This window comes from Stylophora pistillata, chromosome 6 (assembly GCF_964205215.1).
Source record: "Stylophora pistillata chromosome 6, jaStyPist1.2, whole genome shotgun sequence".
NCBI lineage: Eukaryota > Metazoa > Cnidaria > Anthozoa > Scleractinia > Pocilloporidae > Stylophora > Stylophora pistillata.
The window spans coordinates 26,509,774-26,527,105 of record NC_142524.1 but is presented as its reverse complement, the minus strand read 5'-3'; the positions used below and the strand labels follow the sequence as shown (position 1 = coordinate 26,527,105).

Genomic DNA, 17,332 nt, shown 5'->3' with positions numbered 1-17,332 from the left:
GGTTTCTTCCGCTGTTTCTGGTTTGTTCTTCCGCGACGAGGATGTAAACATGACAAAATTTATCTGATGCAACAGACAAATTTTCATTGGTGGACGATTTCCATAACAACCCTGTCGTCTTTGCGTTGGCTTTTGAAAAAAACAAAGAAACATTGTAGTTTCGATACAAAGAGACTTTCGAGAGAAAGATATGCAAATTCGTGTAAAATACAAATGAAGCTCTCAAAAATCTAAGGTGAATAAAAATTATTCAAATTCGTCATCTTTCATCATGTCAAATTTCTCTCACATATAACTTTTTCTGGTCTGATCTTCTTTTGATGAAATTTCTTTGATTATCCAGCGCATATTTAATAGCAGAAGAATTCGATATACCACAATCTTTGGCGGCTTCTCCGAGTGAGAAGTACTCTTTGCGAAAACCGGTTTCATCACTCACTTCAACCTTCCTTTTGTTTTTCAAAGGACAGTAGCCGAGCATTTCTTTCAATTCTTTGCTTGGAATCTTGTTTCTGTATTTTATTCCGCAGCCTTGGGCAATTTCTCTGAAATCTTTTGTGCTTATTGGAAGCAACTGCGTTTTCAAATTTTTCTTTTCTTCCATTTTTTATATATTTTTTAAAAATATTTATATATTATACAAAAATGTCAGGAAGTCGGGAAGCGAAGCGAAAAGAATTAGAAATGGATGAGGCAGACAGAGAATTCCGCTTTTTCTGTAAATTTCGAGATCCAGTAAGAAAAAAAAAAAAAAAAAACGGTGAGAAGATTATTAAAACCATTCGAATGGACTCTTGATGTTTATGATCTTCTTAGCGACGAAGAAAAGAGAGAAGTTGACAGAAGACTCAGAAAAAGCAAAACTTTTCTCGTTCAAAGATTCCTTGAAGCCAAATATCTTGAACAGAGAAAGGAATATCAAAAATGGTTGAGAGAAGAGCGTGAAAAGATAACAGGCCATCAATTCACAATGATGTACACAGATTTTGATCTCATTCACAAGATAAAAAATAAATTTTGGAAAAATAGAATAGAAGAAGAGAGATTAAGACTGAAGAAAACTTATCGCTTTACAAAAGATATTGATGAAAACCTCTTTCTGCTTTTGACAGATGAAGAAATAAAAGATCACTGCGAAGGCGAGCTCAGAAAAATTTCATAATTTACTTTGAAAAGAAAAGCAGATTTTTATGATTACTACACTGATCTTATTCCAGCAAATTTCCAAAGCTGAAAAAAAAACCGAGATAAAATTTTATGAAACTATATTTTTTTTATATTTTTATAATTATGGAGAACTGGAATGTTAAAGAATTAAAAGCCGAGGCAAAACGACTCGGGCTAAAAAAATATTCAAGCCTCAGAAAGCAGGAGTTGATTGAGTTGATAGCGTCGGCGACTGCGTCAGCGACTGCAAACATTATTGACCACCCAACTCCAGCAGATTTCAATGCTCCAGTTCTCAGACCAACAGGAAATTCTGAGCAGCAGAGAACGCTTGATCCACATGAACAAAGGAGAAGAGAAATAAGAGAAATTGAAGAGATGCTTGGATTGAGACCATACGTCACCACTTCGGATGACGCGACAATAGCAGATGAATGGAACGAGTTCGTTGAAAACTACGAAAATAATCTATTTACAGTTCGGGCGTCAGCATCTGCATTGAGAGGTTTCGCAAGACAATTCAGAATAGATGGAGTTGAGGGTTTTGAGCCAAATCAATTCATGCAGGAGGCAAAACCGGCAGTTTTGAAAATCATGAGAGAGAACCGCCAGACAAGACTCAAGATGATTCTTTCTTGCGAGATGAAGAGGCGAGCTATGGGTGGAGAAGTTCAGTATCTTGACGCTTATTTCCACACCAACACAATTGAAAATCTTAATGCAACTGATGAAAGCGAAACGTATGAAAGTTTTGTTCAAACTATTCAGGAAAGAATTGAAGAATTCAACAATAACGGAAGTAACTGGGAGTTTCACAGAGTCATTTCACTTGACTTGCATCTTGTAGACTACAACCCTTTGAACGGCAGCTCTTACATCGAACTACCGAAAGCGCTTAAAGGAAAAAAAAAGCAATAATCAATATGGAAAATCAAGATAATGAATGTTTTAAATGATGCATTACAAGAGCGCTTTATCCAGTTGAGAAAAACCCTCAAAGAATAACAAAGATTCTTAAAGAACAATCTGATCGACTCGACTGGAGAGGAATCAACTTTCCGGTTGAACTTGACAAGATAGAAAAGTTTGAAAAACAGAACGAAAATATCGCGGTAAACGTGTTTGGTTATGAAAGTGAGGCCAGAGTCTATCCTCTCAGAATAAGCAAGTCACCAGCCGAAGAAAGGAATCAGGTGATCAATCTTCTTCTTATCGAGAAAGACGGAGTCGCTAATAAGCACTACTGCTTGATAAACAACATCAGCAGGCTTCTCTCGAGTCAAGTTTCAAAGCATAAAGAACCAAAAGAATCTTGCCTCAGGTGTTTGAATCACTTTTCAAGCAAAGAAAAGCTTGTGGAGCACGAGGTGCTCTGCGCAAACAATGAGGCTGTCAAAATTCAAATGCCAAAAAAGGAACTTTTATCAAATTCAAGAAACATAACCGATCAATGAGTGCCCTTTGTTGTTTATGCTGACTTTGAATCATTCACAAAACATATTCACTCTTGTGAGCCAAGAAGCGATAAGAGCTGTACCATCAAATATCAAAAACATAAACTGTCCGGCTCTTGCTATAAGGTTGTCTGCTTTGATGACTAGCTTTATTCTCAAGAGCCAGTCCTCTACAGAGCAAAGTCTGAGGATGAGGATGTTGCTCAGATCTTTGTTGAAATGCTAGAAGAGAACATTAAGAAGATTCACAAAAAATTTGACTTAAAAAGAAGATGATCTTCTCTGATGAAGACAAGAAAATGTTCAATGCGGCGAAGTGCTGTTGGATATGTGGCGAGTCTTTCCCCACTGATCCTGTTGTGCTCGCTTTGCGCGACAAAGTTAGAGATCACTGTCATCTCACTGGCAAGTATACAGGAGCTGCACACAGAAATGGCAATTTTCAATTCGCAAAGCCAAAGTTCTCTCCTGTCATATTTCACAACTTGGCTGGTTATGACTCTCATCTTTTTGTCAAGAATCTTGGAAAGACCGAGGGAGACATAAAATGCATTCCCAATAATGGAGAGAGGTACATCAGCTTCAGCAAATCTGTTGCTGTTGGCTCTTACACCAACAAAGAAGAAGAAGACGTTGCCATCAAGACTGAGCTTCGCTTTATCGATAGTTTAAAGTTCATGGCTTCTTCTCTCGATAAACTGGTCAGTAATCTGAGCCATGATAAGCTGAAGAAAACTGGGGAGGTCTTTAGAGGCGAGAGCGAGAGCACGAGCCGTCGCGAAATCGAATTGATCTCAAGAAAGGGTGTTTATCCATATGATTACATGAGCAGCATTGAAAAGTTCAGAGAAACAGAACTTCCACCAAAAAGAGAGTTTTACTCAAAGCTTAATGACTGTGATATAAGTGAAGAAGATTATGAGCAAGCAAAGAAAATCTGGAATGAGTTCAAGATGAAGAACATGGGTGATTATCATGATCTTTATCTCAAATCAGATGTTCTCTTGCTTGCAGATGTGTTTGAAGAATTCAGAAACGTCTGCCTTGAGAATTACAATCTCGATCCTGCTTGGTATTACACTGCTCCTGGATTGGCTTGGGATGCAGCATTGAAGGTGACAAAAGTTGAGCTTGAGCTTTTGAGTGATCCAGACATTTTTCTGATGTTTGAGAAAGGAATTCGTGGAGGAATCTCAATGATCCCAAATCGCTATGGAAAAGCAAACAATAAATACATGAATTTAAAGTTTGACAGAAAAAAACCATCAAAATATCTGACTTATCTTGACGCAAACAATCTTTATGGATGGGCAATATGCAAACCTCTTCCTGTCAGAGGTTTCAAATGGATGAGTCAAGAAGAGATTGGAGACTGGAGAGCGAGCGAGATAGATATTCCCTGCATTCTTGAGATTGATCTTGAATATCCAAAAGAGCTTCACGATCTTCACAACGATTATCCTCTTGCTCCAGAGAGAACCATGATCAACTCAAACAAAGTTGACAAGTCTGTGCCAAATTTGAACGATAAGAAGAAATATATCATTCATCACGAGAATCTCAAACAGTGTCTTGAACTCGGCTTGAGAGTGAAAAAGATTTACAGAGGAATCAAATTTGAAGAAGAACCTTGGTTGAAAAGTTATATAGAGCTCAACAAAAATTTGCGCACGAATGCAAAAAATGAATTTGAAAAGGATTTCTTCAAGTCGATGAACAACTCTGTGTTTGGAAAAACAATGGAGAATATCAGGAAACGAGTTAATGTGAGGCTTCTCAACAATCGAAAGAAAGCACAAAAGCTTTCAGCAAAACCAAACTTTAAGTATTGCACAATATTTGACGAAAATCTCATTGCAATACATATGAGAAGAACATCAATAAAGTTTGACAAGCCAGTTTTCTGTGGAATGGCTATTCTTGATCTTAGCAAGACTTCGATGTACGATTTCCACTACAACTACATAAAAAAGAAATATGGAGATAAAGCCAAGCTTCTTTTGACAGACACTGACAGTCTCATGTATGAGGTTGAAACTGAAGACTTTTACAAGGACATAGCAGCAGATGTTGAAGAAAAGTTTTACACCAGCAACTTTCCAAAAGACCACATTTCAAAGATCCCAACTGGTTGCAACAGAAAAGTTGTGGGCATGATGAAAGATGAGGCTGGTGGAAAGATTATTGAGGAGTTTGTTGGATTGAGAGCAAAACTTTACAGCTACAAGATTCTTGAGGGCAAAGAAGAGAAGAAGTGCAAGGGTATCAAGAAGACTGTGATAAAGAAGAATATAACTCACGAAGACTACAAAAAGTGCTTATTTAGCGGAAACATACAAATGAGAAAGATGAATGTAATCAGATCAAACAGACATGAGATATTCAGTGAGACCATCAACAAGATTGCTCTGAGCGCAAATGATGATAAGAGAATCATAAGAGAAGACAAGATCTCAACTTTTTCACATGGGCACTATAAAATATAAATCCTCAGAATATTCCTTTCAATTCATTAATAGTTGGACCAACAAATTCAGGAAAGACAAAAAATGTCGTCAATCTTTTGAGCAATAAATTCAATCAGAAATTCGATTACATTTTTTTGATTTGTCCAACATTCATCCACAACAAAACTTATAATAATTTTGGAGATTTAGACAGAGACCTCTTTATCTTGACTCCACTTCAAAATCAGATTGATTTTTGTCTCAAGCTCATTAGTTTTGTTTATGAGGGAACTAATACACTTATCATCCTTGATGACTGTGCGGCTTCAAAAGATGTGAAGCAGAGGACAAATGAACTCATGAATTTAGCATGTAGTGCAAGACGTAAGGGAACCAGTGTTGGGTGCTCACACAGCCGATGACAAGTATCGCAAAACCATTCAGAGAAAACATTGCTGCACTGGTTTTATTCTACACACCTTCGGCCAAGGATATGAAGGAAAAATTTGATGATTATGCAGGTGATTTGACGAAAGAAGCGCAAATTGAATTAATAGCAAAGCTGAAGAATGAGAAATATTCTCATGTGATTTTATCACTTTGCCATCCCTTCGATATAAAATTTGAAAAAGAAATAAAATAGAGATGAGCGAAACGAGCAAAGAACAAGAAGCAATCACAGATATTATTGCTATGAACATTCTTGAAGAAGAACCCACAAGTGATTCAGATCACCGAGAGCAACTTGCCGTTCTCGTTGCGAGTGGAAGGGCAAAGGAAATGATTGGTGTCTCTCTCACCCAGGATCAAGTCAAAAAGCTTTCTGAAAAAGATATTGAGAAGTACTTCAAAAGATATGAGGCCTCAATCTCTTCAAAGACTTGCGATGCGATAGTCGACACATTTCTTCAGCTTTCGTGTAAAGCGTTGGCGTATTTTCTCCCTCTTGATGAAGCAAAACTCATGAAAGACCTGAACGATGACTTTATTGTGAAGAGAGAACTCGGAATGATTGCAGGAAGCTTGAGTTTGAAGTATGGAAAGTACATGGCGATCGCAAGTGCTGCTCTTCTCACTGCCAAAAATGTTGAAGTTCCCTTAAAACCAAATGTGGTTAATGTTGATCATGACGAGCTTTGCTCAAGAAAAAAATACTCAGCAGGCATCGTAAACTGATGCCGAGGTTTGGGGAAGAAGGTGTTGGGTGGGTGTCATCCCATTAATTACACCACAATGTAATTACGCAGATTAGCGCCCACGAATCCACGAGAGATACGCGATTTCGTGCGAGTTAACGCGGGGTCATCTGTTGGCAATGAATATCAAAATCATGAAATGAAATGAAGTTTGCTGTGCGCGTAATGGTCATAAAATACTGCGTTTTCTCTGTTTCTGCCTGTTTCCTTATAACGACATTTCTAATCACGTAGTCTTTCTAAGATCCTTCCTTTTCACAGAAGAGGCAATACCTGCGAGGCACCGTATTCGAAAAAGCCTCTCTTTCGATTATAGGTATGATTCTTTCGCTTGGTTTGCCATAAAACAGTAAGAAAAGATATCGCAGTTTTCATGTGCCGTACGACCTGAAAAACAACCATATTGAATTTCCAGTTTTGCGTCACTTGGTGGATCGATCAGTGTTCACGCTTTGCGATCGTAGTACACGATGTTATCGTTTTTGTACAAAACATGTGGCGATCGCACGACTTTGCTTCGTATCCTGGTTAAATTCTTACCAATATTATAATATTAAACCTCGACGAGATTTTTAATATCGAAATGTCGAAAAGCATCATGTTTTCGATTTCGAAAGCATTCAAAATGAAGTCAGAGGCAGTCGGATTTTCGACGTGCGGCTTTCCAGCGGCTAACTTAACCACGCAGAGTCTTTGCAGGATTACAACTGCATTGGTATCTACTTTTGAAAGAGGTATGTGACGTGCCTTTGCGTAAACATTTCATACGCGATGTATTTAAGATATTTCCCGACGAAATCCAAAGTGTGGCGGCGCGGGAACTTCAGCCGTCCAAATCATCGTTCGGAGTAGTGGGGTTAGCCAGGATTCCCGACCTCGTTCACGTTGTGTTCACGATCGGTCTAATAGCTGGTCTATCTTCTTCGTAATAAAACAATCACCGACGAACTTATTAAATCTGCGGGATTTATGACTATCGTAAATCTGGTGAGCTCCGCCACATTAGACTTTGAGCCCGAACGCGCGAAAAATTTATCTTTTGGCGCCAAACTCAGTCACGACTCCGAAGAGCTCGCTTCCTAACTTACCGAAAGATCAGCTAGAGTAAATTCCCTTGGAGTGGAACTGAAGAAGCTTCGAACACGGATTTCTCATCTCGAATCGAGCATGGAGTCAAGTTTACAAACCCCTTTTTTACCACCTCAATGTTCGTACCTTGTCATGGTGAGGTGGCTTGAGTGCCTCAGTCAATGACCAATTGCAATAAAATTCCTATAAAGAATTCAGCTTCAGTTGGTGGGCTGTATTTTCTGCCAGGTAGAGGCCAGACTAACACGGACTTTGTCATTGTAGTTGTTGTTATGATTATTATAATTATCATTATCATTGATGATTTTGTTATTGTTATCATTATCATTATCTTTATGATTGTGATTAAATCATTTTCAAAATGAAATAGGCTGCTCAATGAGGATGGCATGCTGAGGCAAGTAGATTTTCATTAAATTACCCCCCCCCCCCCTCCCCCAAGTAGAAATTCAAGTGTTTCTGATAGTTTTTCTCTTCAATAGATTGTTAGAATGCAGAAGATTTTCTAAGACACATTGTACTGAGGGCTTGTCTTAATTAGTTGTTTTCTGATTCAAAACCACCTGCCTGCTTCTGTTTCTCTTGGGTAGTTAGTCCATGGATTGTCGTTATCTGATGGCAGAACTAACCGGTGGATCTGTTTCTCTTGGGTAGTCAGTCCATTATGGGCTGTTGTTATCTGATGGCAGAATCACCAATCTGTTCTGTTTCTCTTGGGTAGTCAGTCTATGGACTGTTGTTATCTGATGGCAGAACCAGTCCCTATTTTTTTAAGCTTTATGGTGTCAGTCTTTTATGGACAGTTATATTTATCTGATGGTAGTTTTAGCTTGTTTTTTTGTTTTGTTTTGAAAAATGTGTTGCTTATGCTGTTTTTCACGTATCAACTGTTATTAGTCATAGGCACTTTGGTCAATCAATGCTATCATTGTCCTAATTATTTTTATTTTTGATTCAGCTGCTACCCTTCTCTCTTTGACACGGGGCCCACTACAGACAGCACTAGCTTAATGAAGTCCCAAAACCTTTCACAATGAGGCAACTCAACAATTGCAGTCCTGAACAGTTTTTGGGGTTTTTCTGTCTTTTCTTAATTTTTTTTTTTTTTTGCCCCAGTTTCACTCACTTGGATACTAATTCAGCTAGACTAACAATAACACCGTTTTGTTCATAGATAAACATTGAAATAATCATAATAGTAATATAAATGATAATAATAATGATTTGTTATTGTTATTATTATCTTTACGATTGTCATCATCATTTTCAAAATGAAATAGGTTGCTTAATGAGGATGGCATGCTGAGGCAAGTAGATGTTCATTTAATTTCTTCCCCCTCCCCCCAAATAGAAATTGAAGTGTTTCTGATAGTTTGTCTCTTCAATAGATTGTTAGAATGCAGAAGATTTTCTAAGACACATTGTACTGAGGGCTTGTCTTAAATAGTTGTTTACAGGGTCATTTTGCTGTGTTCAGGGTTTAATCTTAGCCTTCTACAGACAAGTTTGTTCCTCTAAATGCAAAACACATTTTATCGTTTTTTAAAACAAACTTTCAAAAACTGCCAAGAAACAGCTACTAAATTTATAGAAACATGACGAACAAGTCAACTAGACTGTGTACTACACATCATTGAAATCAAAGTATATCACTTTAGGAACATAAAATCGCAAGGTCAGTTTCCCATTTCTAGTGCCTGAGAAAAGATCAGGCCACCAGATTACTTCAAATTCTCTGGTTGCTCGTCCCTCTCAATTTCCAACAACCAGTTTAGTTTACTGGGTGAGAATCGTGCTTAATTTCTTGCCCCATGCTCTTTCCTTGGTCGCCTGTAAAGCTTGTTGAGAGTTTAACAACTACTACTTGCAGCAACCTCCATATTCCCCCGATGGCTTCTCTTTAACTCTAATGGTACAGAACTTTGATGACTCAGACCAGAAATAACATCATTCACTCTACCATCCCTGTAATAGAAAACTTTGGATTTTTCTCTCCATACAGGGGGCCGCATGTGCATTTTTTCCCTCGCACTGCTTTTAAAAGCATTCGGCATGCTTGCCAACAAAGCTTGGATGTATGTTTCAGGAACTTAGTATCTTTCAACTCGACATCATTTGCCTGAAACCAAAATAATAATTACGAAAGTTAAGAGATTATTTACTTCTGGAGTGAAATGTACCAAATGATTTGCCCTTTCAAACATAAACCTGAGTTATCAGGTTTTGTCAATCACAAAACTACACGCCGGGTTATTAGTATTCCTGGGAGACCTCCCTATATTATCATAAATATCCAAGACAAGCAGGTCTTTTAGCTAGGTAATCTATGTTAAAAATTGCGCTGTACAGCACTTAGAATTATTTTCCTCACTACTTATTTTTCTTACACTGCAACTTCGCGTAGTACGTAATTATTACTACGCAGTCATATCTGGTGTCCAATTGGGAGAAGAGCTTGTTATTATTTTTGTTATAGAGGTGAATTGCGATTTCTTGTATGTCCCCTATTTAGTCGAAGAAAAGCTCGAACAAATAGTGAAAGTAACGAGTAATTAAGTCACTATGAACAACTAGTGCAAAGCGACAGCACTATAGAGCCAAACTGAGAACTGTTCTTTAATGATTTTTAACATGAGCCACCAATTCTTACTATTTTTAATTTCTGCGTTTACATAGACTTTGACATGTTCTTGAGAAGATATTAAATCGGTTAGCGCTAGCGCTGTTGTTCCCTTCTAAATAATTTTGGTGGAAGCGCCTCACAAGACGCTGGTTTAACTAAAGCCATGTTGGGCGACGTTGCATTTTGACTGCACAACCCGCCATTAAATTTAATTTTAACAGCTATTCGAGAGTGTGAAGAACGGAAAAGAGCAAAATTACATACCATCGGCTTTTGGGTGCAGGGACGAATTAAAACTTTCTACAATTTCACTTATCCATTGCTTGAAACTGACAGACCTTGTCCTTACTCTTGCGGGAGGCCGTACGATCTGTTTTCCATTGTAGAACTTGGCAAAAGTAGGGCACTCTGCCTCGAGCGCAACAATGTGATCTTTCGATTCTCTATCTCAGTAGCGCAGTTGTTGTGTTGAACATGGACGAATAATAAATCACAGCGTGTCTTGTAGATAGCTAGAGATGCCATGTTTAGGATAAGCGCTGAATATGGAAGCGTTAAAGCCGCTACTGAAAAAGCACAATCGACCGCTTTTCATTGTAAGGTCTCTCACACAACTGTCAGAATTTAAAGAGAGGAAGAACGTCGATCTCGCTCACCTAAGTAGCGAAGTACGCCACGAGCGGCGACGATGGTCAAACACCTGGAAGATCACCGTGGTGTCCTTCTACTCTTTGGTATCATAACCAAGAGCAAACCCTTTCGACTTGTCACTAAGCTTACGGTTTATAAAACAAAGGCCCCGCTCTACACAAAACCTTAAAGAAAGAAACACTGGAAAAGCTCACTTGGCTTGGAATTATAAAAATTTCCTTTCTTAAAAATCGAAGATTTTCATGGTTTCCGTAACTTCGTATTTTTCCAAATTTCCTCTTTTGCATGTTATGCTGTTTTGCATTTTCTTCAACGTATAATTTAGTTCAGCGTCGATCATTTATCATCCTTAGAAGAAAATATTCTGATCTTTACGTTTAACTGTAAAATTGCTTTGGCTTACATTGTGCGCATAAAAGGAGCGTTAAAGTAAACATGAGTTGATTCCACGCGAGGGTTTTACCTGGAAAATGCCTGTACACGAGTGACACCGACATTACCGCGTGTCCCTTTCTGGAAAACATACGTGTTATGACAAGAAAGGTCAGCTTAAGGGTTTTGGGTCACCCAAACTATGCAATTTTGACGCCAAAAAGTGCCAAAAAGTAATTACAGAAACTTCATCCGCAACACCTTGAACGTGCTGTGGGGGCGAACTGAGATCTTCTCTTACAGTTAATAATTGCGAGGCGGAACTCAGATCCGGCTTAGCTTAATTTGCATAAATTTTTTTAGTGGGCAAAGCTCGTCATGAAAAAGTAATTGTGAAGAACCTGAAAAAGAACTTGAATAAGAACTTGAATAAGAACTTGAATAAGAACTTGAATAAGAACTTGAATAAGAACTTGAATAAGAACTTGAATAAGAACTTGAATAAGAACTTGAATAAGAACTTGAATAAGAACTTGAATAAGAACTTGAATAAGAACTTGAATAAGAACTTGAAAAAGGACTTAAAAATAATGTGACAAGAAATAAAATGGAAGAAAAAGAATCTCACGATCCAGCAGAGCGAGGGCGGGAGCCCGAGCCGTCGCAGTCGCAGTCGCCGCCAGCACAACAAGTCACTTCAACTGATCAAAATAAGACGAAACCGAAAAAAGATCCAGGGCGTGTCGCTGCTGGGAAAAAACTTGCTGAACATAACAGAAGAGTTGGAGAGCAAAAAAAGGTGAGGTCACCAAACCTAGAGCCAAAACCAGAACCAAAACCAGAGCCATCATCATCATCATCATCATCATCATTCTCACTCACTCAAATTCTTTCAGTAACAGGTATTGTTCTTTCACTGGCTGGACTGTACTATAAAAGGAAAGAGTTGATGGAGCTCGTAAAATCACGACCAAACCCAGAACCAAGGCAAATTCAGCGCATTTCTGCGGGGGAATCAGCGGAGTTGCCTCAAATTCCAAAAAGAGTAAAGCCAATGGATTGATTTTTTTTGTCTTTCAAATAAAAATGTCTGATAATACACTTGTGAAAACTTTGACTGATTCAGCTACATTGACTGGATTGGCTGCTGGAATTGGATGGGTAGCAGAGAGAGTTATCAAAGAACCGATGACTTCTGATCCGAGTTCAAATCTCATGAACTATGTAAATTTCACTCTCGTGATCGCTGGATCAATCGCAGCAAAAACGTTTCTTGAAGAACAGAAGATTTTGCCATCTTAAGAAATGCATTTAAGTTTGCGGCAACAACGCAGACTAACTCAATATTCTAAGAGATTAATTTCATAATGAAAACTTGCCAGCGATTAATAAAATGGCAAGCATAGCAATATTGATTGGAGGAGCACTCATAAATGTAACTGCATTTGTTGGTGGGAGCTATCTCGCAAAAAATTTGAGTGGAGATAAAAATAGTGTTGAAGAAGAGAAGAAGAGACATGATCTTGCTGTAGAAAAATACCAGGCAGCTTATGAGAAATTTCAAGAGAATCGAACAAAGCTTCTCGATTGGATTGCAGCAAACGACCGAATAAAAAAAGGGGCAAATCAAAATTTCGTTGATACAGATTATCCTTTAAAGCTTCACAACAAGGCACACAGTGAAGAGCTTGATATGAAAGAACCACATTTTTCTAACTTCTACAAACCGAGCACACAACAGAAACAAGGTGAAATGATTTATGCCGGAGGAATGGCTTTGGCTTTGGGATTAGCCGCAAGTCGATTTTTGTGAAAGCAAAAGAAAATGAAGAGAAAACTTTCAAGAGTTTACTGTAGCCCGAAAGGATTTTGGAAAGGATTGGGTGCAGTGAAAAAGTTGGCAGAAGAAGCTCGGGTTCCTAAAGATGTTACAAAGCTTTGGCTGATGAGACAAGCCATCTGGCAGATTTATTTGCCTGCACCCAAGCATATCCTACGGCCAACGTTTGATGTTGATTTTCCAAATGCAATCCATCAGGCCGATGTTCTTTTCCTTCCTCATGACAAACTTTTTAGAAAGTTCTATAAATATGCATTGACAGCGGTCGATGTTGCGAGTAGATTCAAGGCTGCTGAACCTCTCACCTCAAAAGAATCTTCTGAGGTCTCAAAGGCTTTCCAGACAATCTACAAGAGAGGACCATTGAGATGGCCAAAAATTCTTCAGGTTGATCCTGGACGTGAATTCATGGGTGAAACAACTAAAGAGATGGCAAAGCATGATGTGAGAATTAGAAGAGGAAACGTAAACGTTCATAGAGATCAAGGGATAGTTGAGCGAGTTAATCGAACTTTGGGTGAGCGCCTTTTTAGTTTCCAATACGGCCAAGAGATGAACTTCAAAGACAGAACGAGATCAACAGAATGGGTGAAGAGGCTTCCAGAAGTTGTTTCATCATTAAATCGTGAGGAGACAAGAATGACTGGAAAGAAACCAATTGACGCAATCAAAGAAAAGGTGGTCGACGCAAAGAGTTCAACTTCTTATTCAAGACCTGTTGGCTTGAAAGAAAAGAGAATTGACTTTTCAAAAAACGTGAGATATCTCTATTCTCCTGGTTAGAGTTAGAAGGTGGAGAAAGAAGAGCATCAGATCCAATCTGGTCTCTAAAAGTTTTCAATATCGAAAAAGCACTTGTAAATGAAAAAGAGCCTGTTATTTACTATCTGAAAGATAGACCAAAGCGAGGATTTGTCAGAGAAGAGCTTCAGATTGTTCCACCTAAAACTGAGCTACCTCCTGAAGGAATTCGATGAGGACCATGCTTCATAAGCCTCTATATGTTTTTTCTGAGATATTGTCATTAGTTTTTCTGATGGTTCAAACGAATTCTGAGATTGTCTTGAGAATCAAATCTCAAAACTCTTCAATTTTGCTTTGGTTTTTGAAATCATCGTTGTTCGTTTTTGCCTTAAAATCATCGTTGTTCGTTTTTAAATGAGCAAATCTGCCCTGTTTTTCAGGCAATTGTGCCAGAAACCCACTAAATCAAACCTTCAATTTTTCTTTCATTTTTTTGAAAGAAACTGCGCCAATCATTTTGCCTGAAAAACATCGTTCTTTTTTTTTTTAAATGAGATAAAAAATGAAAAAAGTCAGTTTTCAAAACTGCCCTGTTTTTCAGGGTATTTTGAAAATGTGCCAGAAACCCACTGAATCAAATCTCAAATTATTCTTCAATTTTGCTTTGCTTTTTGAAAGAAAAAAATGCGCCACAAAAACATGTTTTTTTTTTAATGAGACAAAAAATGAAAAAAAATCATTTTTTAAAGTTGCCCTGTTTTTCAGGGTATTTTTGAAAATGTACCAGAAACCCCCTTTTCCTAATACCCCATGCCACCTCACTGTTAGTTTCGAAACGCGTTACTTGTGTACATTTCTGTTGTTTGTTCCGGTCTAATATCTCTTCGTTGGTTAATGTTTATCACTTAATAAATTTGGTATTTCAATCAGTTTCAATAAAGCACGTACACCAGATATTATTTTTCATACTTCATCGTTTGTCATCGCTATAACCTGCTGTCGGCACGACCGATTTCTTCTGCTATTAGCGAACTATCTACAATCATAAGGAGCTAGATCAAACTAATTTTCCCTTTATTTTACTGTTAAGATATTTCCTTTTGTTCGGTTCGCACTTTGGTTTATTTCTCGCTTTCAGTTCACTTTATAATCGCTTCATAATTAATTAGGCTATTGTTACATTTCTCAGAGATACTTTCTAAGTTTTGCTTCTACTGTATTTTCCTTTAGTTTGAACCACACACGCACTCAATTCAGCCACTTAAATTCAGCTACACTGAGCCATCACTCTTAACTACGCTACCTTCAAGCTAGACTTCGCCGCTTTCATCTGTGATTCCACAGCGATACCTTTATTCTCGTTTGTATTTTGATTATGATCCTCGCTTAAATAAACCGTTATTTACATTGTGCGTTCGAATTGTCAACTCCGCTATCCTGGTAACCTTTGGAGGCTACACTAACTAGGTCGTAACACATGGAAGAATTTGATGGGTTCAGAGGCCTCTTTGCAGGAAAACTGCGCCAGGGAAGGGTTCAATGCAAAGGGAAACAACTCAGGCTATTCCAAAGCAAGAATCGGAATCATCGCTAACGAGCAGAAGGACTGCGCTTCTTATGACTCCCGAATTGGTTTTGGTACAGGAGGTCTACATGAAGACTCTAACACATGTGGCAATCAAGCAACACACTCCCAGACAATGGAGACAAGCACATCAAAGCCTTAATAATAATAATAATAATAATAATAATAATAATAATAATAATAATAATACATTTTAATTCTATAGCGCTATCCTATGTACACCACTCTGCGGGGGACTTTGCCAGACTGCCAGTGGCAGTTTAAAATCAACAAAGGCGAATTTTTATCGGATGTTCCCTTTCCCCAATTCCCATTAACAACAGAAAAAGATAGTTGTGTAAGGTATTGTTCTTCATTGCCTTTTTTTAAATGGCCGTTACTTCCTGATTTAATTTGATCTCTTTCTTTTAATTCCCCATGTTCTAAACGAGTCAGGGATTGGGTTCGAGTTGGGACCGCAAAGCATCTATGGATTGATTGAAGGGACAGACGAGTCATATTTACTAAGTAATTCTGAAATGCCTCACTATAATTGTTGCGTTCCTGGCTGTACAAACAGCTTTAGGAACGCTTCACATCTGCATTTCTACAGATTACCGAAAGATGAGTTTACCAGAAAGCAATACAAAGTCATTTTGAAGAATGATTCGCTAAAATTGGACTCCACAAATACTCGAATTTGCTCAGACCATTTCGAAGGTGGCGAGAAACTCAGTCGAGCTCATCTGCCGACTATATGACTTGTAGTGGCTGGACTTTCTAATTTTTACCCTCCTTTGATTAATTAAAATTTATGTGAATATAAAGCAACATTTTAATACTTAACAATGGTATGGATTTATGTTTTATTGCCTTGCATTAAAATAGCATTGATAAACTAGTGTTTGATAATGTATTATGATATTGCCATCATACCACTGGACTGTAACCAGACTGGTTATAAGTCATTACAATAATCCAAGCACACTACACATGTAGTTAGTAAATATTTTACTCAGTCAAATATGAACATAACTGTGTACAATGTATAAAAATACTGAGTTAATGTGTATAGACAAAACAGATCGCTGTTTCTTTCAAGACAAAGTTTATCTAATCTTAGCTATAGCAAATACCTATAGGGTGGTTTTTAAAAAACCTGTGAAACAATTAATACTATTTACTTTCTAATAGTGCCAGTATTAAACAATAGAAACAAAAGCATCATAAATCTCCACACAGTTCCAAATGATATTTTTGGTAGTGCCTTTATATCTGGTTGGAATCCTTCTTTTGGGAATGAATCCTTTACTTCAGGCTCTTGATTCTCAAGTACGCCAAGTTGAGCTTTTTTCCGTAACAAATTGACGCCGCCATCCGGATCACGCAAGTATTTAACATCAAATCCATGCTTGATGTAGTCGTGTACTCTATAAGTCAAAATTAGAGCACTCATAAGTACGAGACGACTTTATTAAATTCGAAAATTTCGATTATATTAAATTTTTACTCTTAGGAAATTTTAATAATAATTCTGAAAAGGCATATAATTACAAATAAAGTTGTTATAAATAAAAATAACTTATTGCGTGTAAAGGTTCTTAGTTTAAAAGTTGCCAGCTTCGATACGAACCTCGACACTAAAGCTTTCTTTGTTCCCGTCGTTTTTGCACCTCTGCAAAGCAGCCACCTCTTCAACTGGACAACGCCACATTTTTCAACAGAATCCCTTGGAAGTTTTGCCCCAGGAATATCTTCCTGAGTTAGTTTAACAGTTAGTTTGGCTTTGCTCTCGCTTTCAGCCATATTGATTTGGAAAATCTGTCCCTTCAAACAATCCATAGATGCTTTGCGGTCCCAATTCGGACCCAATCCCCAACTCGTTTAGAACATGGGGAATACTGATATCTTACGGTTTGCTTGAAGTTTCACAGAGCTGAACAGCTTATAACCTCACCGACAAAACAATTCTTCATAGAAATAATAAAAACACCGTCATAAACAACTTATTTTTAGTTCAGTTGATGGTTCATGTCGATCGTTCAGGAAAGAGTTGACTTAAGATACACTGTTGTCGGTGGTGGCCGTGACTGACCACTCGTCATCATCTCACTCAAGTTAAGAGTATTTTGTCGGTCGAGTGCTACAACTAACTAATTGGACAGTTTTGCCGTAAATATGGTCT

General features: G+C 37.9%; 4 protein-coding genes across 4 annotated transcripts; 3 read left to right on the top strand and 1 right to left on the bottom strand.

Annotated features, from left to right (window-relative positions):
• Nucleotides 1-2,893: 2,893 nt before the first annotated feature.
• LOC148729182 (uncharacterized) lies at nt 2,894-4,386 on the top strand. The gene is made up of 2 exons (XM_088725107.1): nt 2,894-4,262; nt 4,319-4,386. The coding sequence occupies exons 1-2, from the start codon at nt 2,894-2,896 to the stop codon at nt 4,384-4,386; spliced, it is 1,437 nt and encodes a 478-aa protein (XP_088581233.1).
• Nucleotides 4,387-4,486: 100 nt separating this feature from the next.
• LOC148729181 (uncharacterized) lies at nt 4,487-5,107 on the top strand. The gene has a single exon (XM_088725106.1). The coding sequence runs from the start codon at nt 4,487-4,489 to the stop codon at nt 5,105-5,107; it is 621 nt and encodes a 206-aa protein (XP_088581232.1).
• A 7,285-nt stretch (nt 5,108-12,392) lies between these two features.
• LOC148729180 (uncharacterized) lies at nt 12,393-12,820 on the top strand. Its single transcript, XM_088725475.1, has one exon. The coding sequence runs from the start codon at nt 12,393-12,395 to the stop codon at nt 12,810-12,812; it is 420 nt and encodes a 139-aa protein (XP_088581601.1). The 3' UTR covers nt 12,813-12,820.
• A 3,507-nt stretch (nt 12,821-16,327) lies between these two features.
• Nucleotides 16,328-17,050, bottom strand: LOC148729179 (uncharacterized). Its single transcript, XM_088725104.1, has 2 exons — nt 16,781-17,050; nt 16,328-16,577 (listed from the first exon to the last, which is right to left on the bottom strand). The coding sequence occupies exons 1-2, from the start codon at nt 16,987-16,989 to the stop codon at nt 16,328-16,330; spliced, it is 459 nt and encodes a 152-aa protein (XP_088581230.1). The 5' UTR covers nt 16,990-17,050.
• Nucleotides 17,051-17,332: the final 282 nt, after the last annotated feature.

Coding starts and splice junctions, on each gene's coding strand:
- LOC148729179 (XM_088725104.1), bottom strand. CDS start 16,989: ATGGATTGTTTGAAGGGACAGATTTTCCAAATCAATATGGCTGAAAGC. Junction 16,578..16,780: donor AAGAAAGCTTTAGTGTCGAG/GTTCGTATCGAA, acceptor TTTGACTTATAG/AGTACACGACTACATCAAGC.
- LOC148729182 (XM_088725107.1), top strand. CDS start 2,894: ATGATCTTCTCTGATGAAGACAAGAAAATGTTCAATGCGGCGAAGTGC. Junction 4,263..4,318: donor AGAAGAACCTTGGTTGAAAA/GTTATATAGAGC, acceptor GAATTTGAAAAG/GATTTCTTCAAGTCGATGAA.
- LOC148729181 (XM_088725106.1), top strand. CDS start 4,487: ATGAGAAGAACATCAATAAAGTTTGACAAGCCAGTTTTCTGTGGAATG.
- LOC148729180 (XM_088725475.1), top strand. CDS start 12,393: ATGGCAAGCATAGCAATATTGATTGGAGGAGCACTCATAAATGTAACT.